Here is a 13940-nt window from a genome sequence, read left to right as displayed (position 1 = left end):
AGAACAATAGAGGAGATAGCTAATCACATAGACGGTGAAGCTAGCTGATCCAGAACAATAGAGGAGATAGCTAATCGCATAGACGGATCCAGAACAATAGAGGAGATAGCTAATCGCATAGATGGTGAAGCTAGCTGATCCAGAACAATAGAGGAGATAGCTAATCGCATTAGAAAGTAGAGCTAGCTGATCCAGAGACATAGAGGAGCTAGCTGAGCCCTTTAGGGAGTCAAGTTGGTTTACCAGAGAAGATGAGGAGCTAGCTAACACTGCAAGATAGGGGTGAGACAAATATGAAATATGAAACAAAGGGAAATATATGAAAACACAAAGGGGGCGATTCAGACCTGGACGCTAAGCTGCGCTCTCTCGCTGCTGTCAGGGGCCGGGTATACAAATTCCGCGATCGCACGGTCTGGCTTAATGACGCCCTCTATGTTTTAGAGAGCGATGGCAGAGTGAGCGCACGCCGGTATAAAGACGCCCACATTTCTCTCTTAGCGCACGTCATCTCCAGGAAGTGTATGATTAATCAGTAACATCGAGAGCCATCAGAGCTGCACGCAGCGCTTGAGGTAGACCCTACCCCGCCGCAAGCACTGCGATCACTGCAGGCTGAAATGCAACAACGTGACGTGTGCAATGACGCTTCCATGCTAATTATGGACGCCCATTAAACTCCGTTTTGACGCCCAGAAATGCCTGCGTTCGCAGCACCGCTCCCCCGTTCGCAAGCACCTTCCCCTGTTACCACCCACAAATGGCGCTGTCACTTAAAAGTAGCGTCCAGTCTGTGTACTACGAGCGCACAATTCCCGGACGCAGTGACTGGTTAGCGAATGCGTATTTTGACGCATACGCATGCACAGATGGGCGACAATCGCTCATAGCGTGTATTCGCGGCTTAGCGTCCAGGTGTGAATCAGGCCCAAAGTGTCTTCACAAGTCACCTGTCTCTACAATGGCTCCAAATTCACTCTATAATTACCTATGGGAACTGTTCTCTTCTAGATGGTGGAGATGGTCTGTTTACATCTGATCAGTTTGATGGAGGCACTGCAGGAGTGCAATTCCACAGTCTTTGTGAAAGTAAGTTATGCTCTATACATTATTTATTGCAGTTGGTGGACATGGGAGAGCACATCTGTATAAAATAGCACAATATAGAGATAGCACTTGCCAAACTGAGCACATAGGGGGTTATTCAGACCCGTTCGCTCGCAAAGGACGCTCGCAACCGGGTCGATGTTGCCCCACTGCGCATGCGCACGACGGAGGGAGCTCCGTCGTGCGCATGCGCGAGACCCGGATAGCGACGGGGTCTCCGTCGCTCCGGGTCTCGCACCAAAGGGGGCGTGCTGTCGATGGTGACTGACAGCACACCCCCTTTGGTGGGTGTGCCGGGGGCGTGGCTGCCAGACGGAGGCGTTCCCATGGGAACGCCTACCGTCTGAAGCCGGCCCCACTGACATCACTAGTGATGTCAGTGGGAGTGATTTTGGCTCTGATAGAGCCAAAATCACTCCAGGGCTTGCGGCAACGAGACCCTACCGCAGGGTCTCATCGCAAGTCCCATGGTTGCGATGGTCTTGACCATCGCGACCATCATCATGGACGCTCGCATAAGCTGTGGGTGGTCACCCACAGCTATGCGAGCGTCCAGGAGGACGCTCTGAATCAGGCCCACAATCCGATGTTCACAAATGGTACATCCCAAATTGATGAGGGTGGCTTCCTTCCAGAGTATATTATAATGATACAAATAAATGTTGTTTTTATATATTTTTTTTTCCATGAATGAGAGAAGGGCCCTGTGTAGAAGATGCCATTCCCCAATGACAGACATTATAAGGTCAATCCAATTAGGTACGAATGGCAAGGTGCGAGTTGCTATTTTCACTTCGAATTCACATAGTGAATTCATTTTGCAATCCAATTAGCAACTCGCACTGAATCAGTCAGACTGAGGGTCTCATTCAGACCTGCTCACAAGCGCCTGAGTGCTCGCAAGCGAGTCAATGTTTGGTTGTGCGCACGCGCAGAGGCAGCACTGCGGGTGCGTAAGCCCCGGAGCGAGAGAGAAATTCTCTCGCTGCGGGGCTCACTACAAAAGGGGCGGCTGTCGATGTTGATTGACAGCTCCCCCCATTTTGTAGGCATGGCGGGGGGGTGGTTTCACAAACGGAGGCGTTCCCAAGCGAACGCTTGCCGTTTGTGGGCGGCCCCACTGACATCACCAGTGATGTAAGTGTGAGAGCTTCTGGCTCTATTAGAGGCAAAAGCTCTCTGGGGCTTGCGACAGACGAGACCCTACCACAAGGGTCCCGATGGTCGCAATGGTCTTGACCATCGCGACCATCATCCTGGTCGCTCGTTAAGGCTGTGGGTGGTAACCCACAGCCTAGCGAGCGGCCAGGAGGCCGAATCATTTTTTAGATGTGGCCGCCCTCATTCAGAGCGAGCGCTCGCATTTTGCGAGCGGCTCTGAATGAGGTCCTGAATTCGCAACTTTCCATTCTCACCTCCCTGAGGGTAAGAGAGGGAAAGGAAAATCTTTATTATAAGGTTAAAATGTGGGGACACCATGCTGAACCCCTTGGACACCCCCCCCTAATGACTAATTAGGCATCTGGAAGTTTCAAATTAGCTTAATTAGTCCAATAATTACAAAACTTTCCTCAAATCCCCAAATCAACTTTTTCTTTAGTTTAGGCACCCCAAAGTTAATTACAATAATTTTTTAGTTGAAAAATAATTGTTTTTATATATTTTGTTTTTTAATTTTTCAAGGTGCCCTCACAGTACCCCAAAATCACCCTTTTACCTTCTTTTTTTTCGCATTTTTCATTTAATTAGTTTGAGAGTAAACGAAAAAAGTTTGTTTTTTTATCATTTTCTTGCATTTAAAATAAAACCACAGAAATCAGCCATTTCACACTGTACCTTCCTAATCCCCACAAACAGCCTTCTATACGGTCCTGCTAACGAAATTATCCATTTTGGGGGCTCCAGGATGGTCTCCCCACATTTTCATGCATTTATCGCAAATCTCATTTGACAGTCAATTTGCACCCCTCCGCTGCGAGTAGTGCGAATAACCATTTTTAATTGGAGTGGAGAATTACCGGGAGCGCGCTTTGCTGTGGAGTGTGCAAGTTTCAAGAGACAAACTCGCTACTCGCCATTCGTACCTAATTGGATTGAGCCCTTTGTGTGAAAAAAATGCAAAGTAAGAATGCTTTCGAAGGTAGAAGTGTTAGTAGTTTATTTTTATCAATTAACAAAATGCAAAGTGAATGAATAGAAGACACATCTAATCAAATCAATATTTGGTGTGACCACCCTTTGCCTTCAAAACAGCATCAGTTCTTCTCGGTACACTTGCACACAGTCTTTGAAGGAACTCGGCAGGGAGGTTGTTCCAAACATCTTGGAGAAGTAACCACAGATCTTCTGTGGATGTAGCTTGCTCACATCCTTCTGTCTCTTCATGTAATCCCAGACAGACCCGATCAGGGCTCTGTGGGGGCCATGTCATCACTTCCAGGACTCCTTGTTCTTTTTTACGCTGAAGATAGTTCTTAATGACATTGGCTGTATGTTTGGGGTCATTGTCCTGCTGCAGAATAAATTTGGAGCCAATCAGATGCCTCCCTGATGGTATTGCAAACTGTCTCAGCATTGAGGACACCATTAATCCTGACCAAATCCCCAACTCCATTTGCTGGAATGCAGCCCCAAATTTGCAAGGAACCTCCACCATGCTTCATTGTTGCCCTGCAGACACTCATTTTTGTACCTGTCTCCAGTTTGTCTGGGATTACATGAAGAGACAGAAGGATTTGAGCAAGCCTACATCCACAGAAGATCTGTGGTTAGTTCTTCAAGAACCTCTCTGTCGTGTTCCTTCAAAAACTGTGTGCAAGTGTACCTAGAAGAATTGATGCTGTTTTGAAGGCAAAGAGTGGTCACACCAAGTATTGATTTGATTTAGATTTCTCTTATGTTCATTCAATTTGCATTTTGTTAGTTGATAAAAATAAACTATTAACACTTCTATTTTTGAAAGCATTCTTACTTTGCAGCTTTTTCTCCCACACCTGCCTAAAACTTTTGCACAGTACTGTGTATATATATATATATATATATATATATATATATACAGTCAGGTCCATAAATATTGGGACATTGACAGAATTTTCATATTTTGGCCTCTATTCACCACCACAATGGCATTGAAATGAAACAAACAAGATGTGATTTAGCTGCAGACTTTCAGATTTAATTTGAGGGTAATTACATCCAAATCAGGTGAACGGTGTAGGAATTACAACGGTTTCTATATGTGCCTCCCACTTTTTAAGGGGCCAAAGGTAATGGGACAAACTAAACAATTCTAAATCTAACTTTCACTTTTTAATACTTTGTTGCAAATCCTTTGCAGGCAATTACAGCCTGAAGTCTGGAACGCACATATATCACCAGACGCTGGGTTTCATCCCTGGTGATCCTCTGTCAGGCCTCTACTGCAAATGTCCTCAGTTCCTGCTTGTTCTTGGGACCTTTTCCCTTCAGTTTTGTCTTCATCAAGTGAAATGCATGCTCAATCGGATTCAGGTCAGGGGATTGACTTGGCCATTGCATAGCATTCCACTTTTTAGCCTTAAAAAAGTCTTTGGTTGCTTTTGCAGTATGCTTCGGGGTCATTGTCCATCTGCACTGTGAAGCGCCGTCCAATGAGTTCTGAAGAATTTGACCGAATATGTGCATACTATATTGCCCGAAACACTGCTGACAAAAGCAGCAGAATGAATTCTGAAGTCACATCATCAATAAATACAAGGGAACCAGTTCCATTGGCAGCCATACATGCCCACGCCATGACATTACCACCACCATGCTTCACTGATGAGGTGGTATGTTTTGGATCATGAGTAGTTCCTTTCCTTCTCCCTACTCTTCTCTTCCCATCACTCTGGTACAAGTGGATCTTTGTCTCATCTTTCCATAGGATGTTGTTCCAGAACTGTAATGGCTTTTTTAGATGTTGTTTGGCAAACTCTAATCTGGTCTTCCTGTTTTTGTGGCTCACCAATGGTTTGCATCTTGTGGTGAACCCTCTATATTCACTCTTGTGAACTCTTCTCTTCATTGTTGACTTTGACACATATACATCTACCTCCTGGAGAGTGTTCTTGATTTGGCCAACTGTTGTGAAGGGGTTTTTCTTCACCAGGGCAATAATTCTTCTGTCATCCACCACAGTTGTTTTCCGTGGTCTTCTGGGTCTTTTGGTGTTGCTGAGCTCTCCGGTGCGTTCTTTCTTTTTAAGAATGTTCCAAACAGTTGATTTGGCCACACCTAATGTTTTTGCTATCTCTCTGATGGGTTTGTTTAGATTTTTCAGCCTAATGATGGCTTGCTTCACTGATAGTGACAGCTCTTTGGATCTCATATTGAGAGTCGACAGCAACTGATTCCAAATGCAAATGTCACACCTAGAATCAACTCCAGACCTTTTACCTGCTTAATTGATAATGAAATAACGAGGGAATAGCCCACACCTGTCCATGAAATAGCTTTTGAGTTGATAGTCCCATTACTTTTGGCCCCTTAAAAAGTGGGAGGCACATATAGAAACCGTTGTAATTCCTACACCGTTCACCCGATTTGGATGTAATTACCCTCAAATTAAATCTGAAAGTCTGCAGGTAAAGCACATCTTGTTTGTTTCATTTCAAAGCCATTGTGGTGGTAAATAGAGGCCAAAGTATGAAAATTCTGTCAATGTCCCAATATTTATGGACCTGACTGTATATATATATATACTGTATACATATAGAGGGGACAGGGGCACATTTATTAGAGGTAGTTCAGGATCTGGATACATAAAGGGACATGATAAAATTGAACATCATTATTGTAGTCCCAGCTTTAGTAGATGTCACCGCATTTTCCTTGCGGTGAGTTTGGTGAATACCAGGCTGGGTATTCCTATGGGGCTGTGGTTCCTGAAAATGCATTAGGGATTTTTCTGTGTTATCTTATGTGCTGCAATGCTAAACCAATCTGAAAGGATAGATATCTGGTTATTTTATCTACTAAATCTGGTGTGCGCTGTTCATTTAGATCCTACTGAGGCTCCACACAGTAAACATCTATTGCCTAATTAGCCTTTGGCCATTGCATTTCGGATCCAGAATATGAATGCAATTATGTCCTTTTAACATTATCAAGATCTGCAATTACACTTCTAAATCTTTAGACTCTGGATAATTGTTATTGACTAGATCTGATGAGTCACCTTGTATTCTACTGTGGAGATGCACCCTGGCTTCCTATACGTCTTGTCATGGAATCCAAGAAGCTTTCAGCGTAATTAGATTAAGTGTTGTTACATCAAACTCAGCCGCAGACTACAGAGCTTCTGTTTTTATACAACTCTACCCCTGCCGATCATACTGGGACTTGTTGTTCTACAGCAGCTGGAGGACCACAGGAGGGCTTCATTTGCTGTGCACCATACCTCTACCCTCTCCTTGCTTGGCTGGTGATAAGCCTATAATATGCCACAACTAGCAGTGATGCATATGATAATATGGAAAGTATTGGAATATATATTGTGAACATATTGCTACTGTATATTTGATGAGTAGTTACATCATTAGATATATTTGGAGAGTAATGATGTTATTCCTGTATGATGTAACTTATAACTAGAGAGTAGAGACATGACTGTATCAAGTTGCCCAGGTTACAAAACATAAAATTCTATCACATAGAAAGAGTCACAACTGACACAAAATATGTAATAAAAAACTGATTTGACCTAACTTCAATAAATATGCATAGCATACAATCTGTAGTCTGGTTCAGAACGGGGACCAACATCCAACCATTCCCTAAGTTGGAATTACATTTGACTCCATGTGACCCCTGTGTCTAGGACAGTGTTTCCCAAACTCATTCCTCAGGGAGCACTAACAGTGCATGTTTTCCAGGTCTCCTCGCAGAGGCTGGGATGTACTAAAGGAAAAATGCGGTAAACACCCTGTTTTCTGGGTTTTTACTGCATTTCCTTATGTACTAAGCCCCGGCTGCACTTTTATCGGTGCAGAGGGCAACGCCAGAAAAACCTGGCGTTACACTATAGAAGCCTATTGGCTTCTTACCGCACCCCGCTCCCGATGCTTCACCGACGCCTCACCGCTCCGCCGTCACCCAGCGCAGGCCCCCACTCACCTGCTTTCAATGGTCGTCGGCCCGCGCTCCTCCTGGGTCCTCCGCCTCCTCCTAATCTTCCGGGTGCAGGAAGGAGGAGAAGGAGCCTGGGGCTTCCTGCACAGGTGACCAGCAGGAAACTCCCGGGTCTCGGAGGGGGCGGGGTCCCACGGAGAACCCCTCACACGGCATCGGCTGCTTCGCAAAGGGCAGCTCTTATCGCAAGAGCTGTCCTTTGCGATACTAATAGCATATGTTAGTACATATGCGATTAGCAAGGTTGCGGTGACTGGCAGGATGGTCACCGCAACCTTAGTACATCCCGGCCAGAATCACAAGTGAAATAATTATCTCCACCTGTGGATTTTTTAAAATGTGTCAGCCAGTAATGAGTACACCTGTGTAGCAACTAGAAAACATGGAACTGTTAGCGCTCCCTGAGGAATGAGTTTGGGAAACACTGATTTAGGACAATCCTACATTTCTCTGCTCGTTTTCCGTATTGTCAGCCTGGGGTCTGGCCGGAGAAGTTCCCTTTCTGTAACTGCAGTTATTGATTTGTTTGGACCATTTTGTACAACCATAAATAGACAGATATAGGACCTGATTCTGCCAACCTTCCATACGCCAAACGATAATGAAAGTCTAATGTGAGTATCCGGCCGTTTTCTGAGGCGTTAGCTCTCTGTACATTAGAACAACAATCTTTACTGGGCACAAGAGATAGGACTGAAATAGGTGTCCACTTGGTATATGTGTAACGCACAATATGCTGTCATTCTGGCTACACGCCCACAGGACGGTTAACTTAAGTTCATGCGCCCAGTTGCCACCCTGTTGACATACATTTCACGGATGTAAAGAAACGTCTAAGAAATGTGCAATCTGCATAAAAATCAATAGGCTGCATTGGGTTTTGCATTCTACAGAATTAGGGACATGATATTATTTTTTATGGGGTCTTATAACTTTACCTCCATGTCTTCTCTGCAGCTTATACCAATGTGGCTTCCAATGATCCAGTCAAACATAAAAGTAAGTATAAATATCTATATTTACAGATAGAGCAATCAGTGTCTGGTTATACAAAGTTGCAGTGTGATTATTATAAACTGAAAGTTTAAATTTAGCATCAAATATACACATACTTGCCTACCCTCCTGATTCGGGCGGGAGTCTCCTGTAAATCGGGTGCCACTCCCGCCCCCCGGAAAGGCAGGCAAGCCTCCCGGGCCCCGGCGACCTGTCCGCCCTCCCCCCCCTTACAGTGTAATTCCTCGGCAGCAGGGGGCCCATTAATATAGGCATTGTGTAGAGGGGGCGGGGCTACGTTGACGCGTTCACGATGTCACGCACCAAGCTCCGTCCCCAAAGTTGTGTAATTTGCCGGCCATGCCCCCTTTTACCGCGACCCGTCGACAATGCCCGACAGCTCCCTCCCGGAAGGAGGGAGCGAGATGTCGGCAAGTATGAATATACAGGAATGTAATGCAAAGATCTTACCATCCGGATGGTAGCAGGTCATAGGACTGTCCCTTGGTGCTGTGGCACTGGGAGAGCTACTTGCTTACATGGCATTTCGGGATTAGTGAGTGCAGGGTTTTTTTTTGCGCTGTTTGGTTGTTGTTGATTTTTATGCCAGGTAGCGCTGAGCACCTGCAGCACTCGCTCAGAACCCCAGCTATGTGGCGGTGCGCAGTGAGATGTGATGTCAGAGGTCACACTGTGCAGCCCCGCCCCTTCAGCTGCGCCCGCCCCATTGACCAACTCAATCCTGGGATTTAAGATACGACCCGGCATTGGCCTCCCTAGTGCTATGATGCAGCGGCCATGGCTTTTATCCACACCAAGTTCCGTTGTGCTTCGTATACTGGCTCAGTCGCACATACCTATACAAGTGTTGCATATCAAATGAATCAGTGCAGTCTGGTGAAGCGGTTTTCTGCATCTGATTGCCACTAAGACACTTTTTTGGGGGTGAAATCATATGGCGCAAACCGAGTAGTACAAGATCTCACTTGCACATGGCATATTGAGGCTAGATGTATGAGGACACGTTCTGTACCATTCAGGAGATCAACATGTTAGAAAACATAACCCATAAACTACATAATAGAGAACAGGCTGTTTGATAACAGCGTATCAGACTGGAATTCTTTTACACATTCACAGTATTGTTATTAGATGCACAAATAGAGCTCATCCTAAATTTCCTTACTTTGAACCCACCTCACTTTTAACCCCATGCCATATTTTAATGTCTTCGTGATATATCTTTTGACCATAGACTAGTAAGTGTCCAATCTTAGGTTCTCTTTGCTTTTGTCCCTCTCCCCACCCTCAACTACTGTTTCTCTATTTAGTAGTAGTAGGGGAATATTTACTAAAGTGAGAGTTTTTAGAAGTGGAGATGTTGCCCATAACAACCAATCAGATTTTACTTAACATTTAACTAGCACCTTCTAGAAGATAATGCTAGACTCTGATTGGTTGCTATGGGCAACATCTCCACCTCTGAAAACTCTCACTTTAGTAAATATACCCCTTACACTGTATTTCATTGTTCACATATTGCACTTTTATTTGTATTATCTCTGTTATTCTGGTTCTGTATAGCTTTAGTTGTAATCCAGGGGATGTGTTCATCCAGATTGTGGCTGGGATAAGGCACGCCTTAACCCCATTCTCCCTTTTAAACTTTCCATTACCTACCCCCATCCCTTGTGTTGTATTGATGTTCTGTTATATAAATCATTTTAAAAAAGCTTACAAATGAAAAGCTGTAATATCTTCAACATTCTGACTATTTAAACGTTTTTATTGCCAATCGGATAAAAGTACTAAAAGGGCGACTTCATGTCCGTCGCAGTTATATACAGCCATATTTACCTTTGTATTTTGACTTCTACCAGTAATCCTAATGTTAATAGCGAGGGACCATGTAGGCAGCCTTGGTATTTTCTATTTTGTGTTTAGCTATCGTTCATCTGTGGAGTTGGTATTAAATTGTCTTACTAACTTAATAATGCCAGCGGTGTACAGCAATCTGCAAGCAGAATACAGAATGGAGGGTGATGTAACGTCATCATCAACAGGGGGAAAGGACCTCAGCCTTATAGATTTACATACCTTCCAATCGTCCTGATTTTGGCTAGACTGTCCCTCCGTCCCATTAGCATGCTGCTTGTGTCCCACGTGGGGGGCTGAGGGAGGGTACTATCTCTCAACTGCTGGCATCTAAATTAATAAAGATAGCAGCTGGGGGCAGAACAGCAGATCGGAGAGTGCTGGGTACGCCCACAGCGTGATTTGTAACAAGGGCATGATGTGTGGCCACACCCCCAAAGTTGCACACAGAGAGGGTGTGGTTTGATCCCCTTCCTCCCAAATCTTGGGAGGTATGGTTTTAGATTGTATGAAGATATGTAAGCCAGCAGTGGAAAAGGCCAGTAGTACTTGGTTGTATGGGAAGAGGTGTTTGCAGGAATAAGGAGGGAGGGTACAGTATTCTGTCCACAAACTATTAAGACCACACCTTGAGTAATGTCTACAGTTATTGATGTGTAGCCACGAGCATTGGTTAGAGGCTCACATGCTAACATTACGCGGGTTATTCAGCCAGGAAAACATTGCTCGGTTTCCTTTGCCTCCCGTAGTTACCCGCTATGTGTGTAGCCAGCCTTAAACTGAAAATATTCAGCAACAGTGCCACCTATAATGAGGAACTCCATGCCAAAGTAGCCTCTAAAGAGAGGGCCATTATGGGCCCCTACTATTAGTCCAAGTTACTTACACCACAATTGCCATTGGATCCAAAGCCATTTCCTGAGTACTACAATGGTGAAAGGATAGGGTTACCCGGTAAAATTTGGTTACTGAAATGAGCACACAGAGGGCCTCATTCAGACCCACTCGCAAGCGGCTGTCCGCTCGCAAGTGGGTCGATGGTGTGCACTGCGCATGCGCACGACGGAGGGAGCTCCGTCGTGCGCATGCGCCAGACGCGACGAGCGAAGGACTTTCCTTCGCTCGTTGTGTCTGATCAAAGGGGGCGTGCTGTCGATGTTGATTGACAGCATGCCCCCTTTGGTGGGCGTGCCGGGGGCGTGCTTGCCAGACGGAGGCGTTCCCAAGGGAACGCCTACCGTCAGAAGCCGGCCCCACTGACATCACTAGTGATGTCAGTGGGAGTGATTTTGGCTCTGATAGAGCCAAAATCACTCCAGGACTTGTGGTCGAAAACCCCGACCACAGGCTTCTGTTCGCACTGGCGATGGTCGCGATGGTCAAGACCATCGCGACCATCATCCTGCACGCTCGTATGTGCTGTGGGTGGTGACCCACAGCTATACGAGCGTCCAGGAGGACGCTCCATTTTTATGGAGGACGGCCCTCATTCAGAGCGAGCGCTCTGCTCAGAGCGTCCGGCTCTGAATGAGGGCCAGAATCCACCAGCACAAAACAAATAAACAAATCATATTTTAATTAGACTATTTTTCCTGTTAGCAGCTTATGTTCCGGGGAATTCTCTGATGGTTTTTTTTTTTGTCTGTTTTTTTTCATTTGGATTTTCAACTCCTGGTGCTACATACAGATTGACTGAAGGCGGGTATCCACTAGATGATTAAGTTGAACGATAACGATCGTTCAATCGTTTGCAGAAGTGTCTAAAACGACCAGCGATGCACGTGCCCGCTGGTCGTTTAGACATCTATCATCTTTCAAACATGCTGGTCAACCTGACGATATCAGCATGTTTCCAGATGATTGATGACCCTGCACTGAACGTCTGCTCGTTCAGTGCAGGCTCATCACACCACTGACAAACAACTGAACGATTACTATGTCGTAATCGTGCAGTCGTTTTCAGATCTTGTAGTGGATGCCCCCTTTGAGGAACGTCCTATTTTTATATTGAAGCCCGGGATTGGATAATTGCCCCATAGAGAGGCGGAGGAAATCCTTAGGGGTCATCTCGGTTTTGAGTGTAGATTTTGTTTGGTATCATCATTCAAAATATGTTATTTGAAATTATATTGATAATTTAATTAAAAGAGGAAAAATGGACAACCTCCATGTATACTTATCATTGGGTAACAAGCCTCCATTCACCTTGCTCATAAGCTGCCCAGCGGTTGATGTTCACCCTCGGCCCATGGTCAATTAAGAATTCAAACCCAACTTATCCTTAGTATAACACTACAAACAGCAAAATATGGAAGAAAGAGGTCACAGCTTTAATTAGTATTACCCATGATAGGGGTGGCTGTAGGCCTCTGGGTGCTCCCTGGTCATGGTGAACCCACCTCCCCTCCCATGGCTCAGTAATGGACCCCCTTAAGGATGGTGCCTGAATCTCCCACAAGGGAGGTGCCAGACACAGCTGCACAACACAGTGCATTGCTCCCAACCCACCCTTGCACAGCCTCAACACAAAGCATGCTTATTTAACATCTACTCTCCACCTTTTAACACCTCCCCCTTACTCCCCATTGGACCATTGGCTCATGTCCCTAACCAATGATCAGCTCAATGACTTAACCCTTAACTATCCAAAATCACATCTGCCGCAGCTACAGGAGATTACAGCCCATAGCAACCCACAGCCCTCCCGATAACCATTAATATCTGGCAAATGATTCAAAATACAGTTTCCTGAAATTATTACATGTATTAAATAACGTAAAATAATGTATATTTCACTTTCGGCAGCATTTGTCGGCGGGCCTCCAACTGCGTCTACAGGCGATACAGAACAATGCAAACCAGCAGAACCTGCGGATGCTACAAGGATCTGCGCAGGTCAGCCACAACTCAGGGGTACTGCGGAAATGGTTGCAGTGCACCCAGTTCAAGATGGCACAGGTGGAGATCCAGTCCTCGGAAGCCGCATCTCAGTTCTACCCTTTGTAACAATGAGAAAACAGAACAGTGATACACACGTGGCTCCTGCTTGCACCCGTAAGGGTGGTGACTCTCCAAGCTCACAAATGCTTGTTTCCTTTTCCAAAACGCTAGACCAGAATACTAATTGGGTGGGTGCTAAAGCCGAATTGCTAAATGACGAGAGTCTACTCTATAATAACATATTTTTCTATCTCCGTTGGTAAAAAACAGGTTGGACACACAAATTACACTTTTGAAAAATACCAAATAAGCGCAGTTTTATTGTATGTGTAATGTTCGCAGCGGAAGAAAAGCCGGTGGGTGCCATCTCACTGACAATATCATGGCAGTCCCCCCATACTATTTACGTTAAGGGAGTGCAGCCTAAGATAATTTACCATCCCAGACAAAAATATATTTTTTAAATATATGTTTAATAAATACCTATAATTTAGAAGATCCATACCTAACTACATTTAGTTGCTTTAATGTTTAATCCATTTTTATTGTTATTATTATACCTCTCTGGCATGTTTATAATTGGTGCAAGGTTCTAGTTTATTTATTTTATTATAATGTGTTTTAAGAAATTTGATACAAAGATGAGCCTGTCTATATACTTGTTCTAGTTATGCCGATAGTGCATAGGCTTCTCAGACACATCTAGATTCTATGCAGTTAACTAGGTTACATAGCGGATAATCCATACAATATGTGGGTAATCCATAGAGTTCTGTGAATATTTTTAAAAGAACCATAGTCAATTTTATATATATATAAATATTGAAACACATTAGCACTGGGCAACAACTAAACCACATTTGGTGATGTTT

The 13940-nt window shown here is 44.7% G+C and overlaps 1 protein-coding gene across 2 annotated transcripts in view; it reads left to right on the top strand.

Moving 5' to 3' along the window:
- The window catches only part of UNC79 (unc-79 subunit of NALCN channel complex), a 245715-nt gene extending 232581 nt beyond the window's left edge, over positions 1–13134 (top strand). For both annotated transcript variants that reach the window (XM_088464341.1, XM_088464340.1), the window contains 3 exons: positions 1012–1089; positions 8215–8256; positions 12934–13134. In XM_088464341.1, coding sequence (XP_088320467.1) covers positions 1012–1089; positions 8215–8256; positions 12934–13134 — 321 coding nt within the window. The remainder of the gene's footprint in view (positions 1–1011; positions 1090–8214; positions 8257–12933) is intronic.
- The last annotated feature ends 806 nt before the right edge of the window (positions 13135–13940 follow it).

The sequence above is a fragment of the Taudactylus pleione genome, unplaced genomic scaffold (genome assembly GCF_031769625.1).
Source record: "Taudactylus pleione unplaced genomic scaffold, aTauple2 ptg001661l, whole genome shotgun sequence".
Classification (NCBI taxonomy): Eukaryota; Metazoa; Chordata; class Amphibia; order Anura; family Myobatrachidae; genus Taudactylus; species Taudactylus pleione.
The sequence above is the reverse complement of the archived record's forward strand: the minus strand, read 5'-3'. Positions and strand labels throughout refer to the sequence as shown.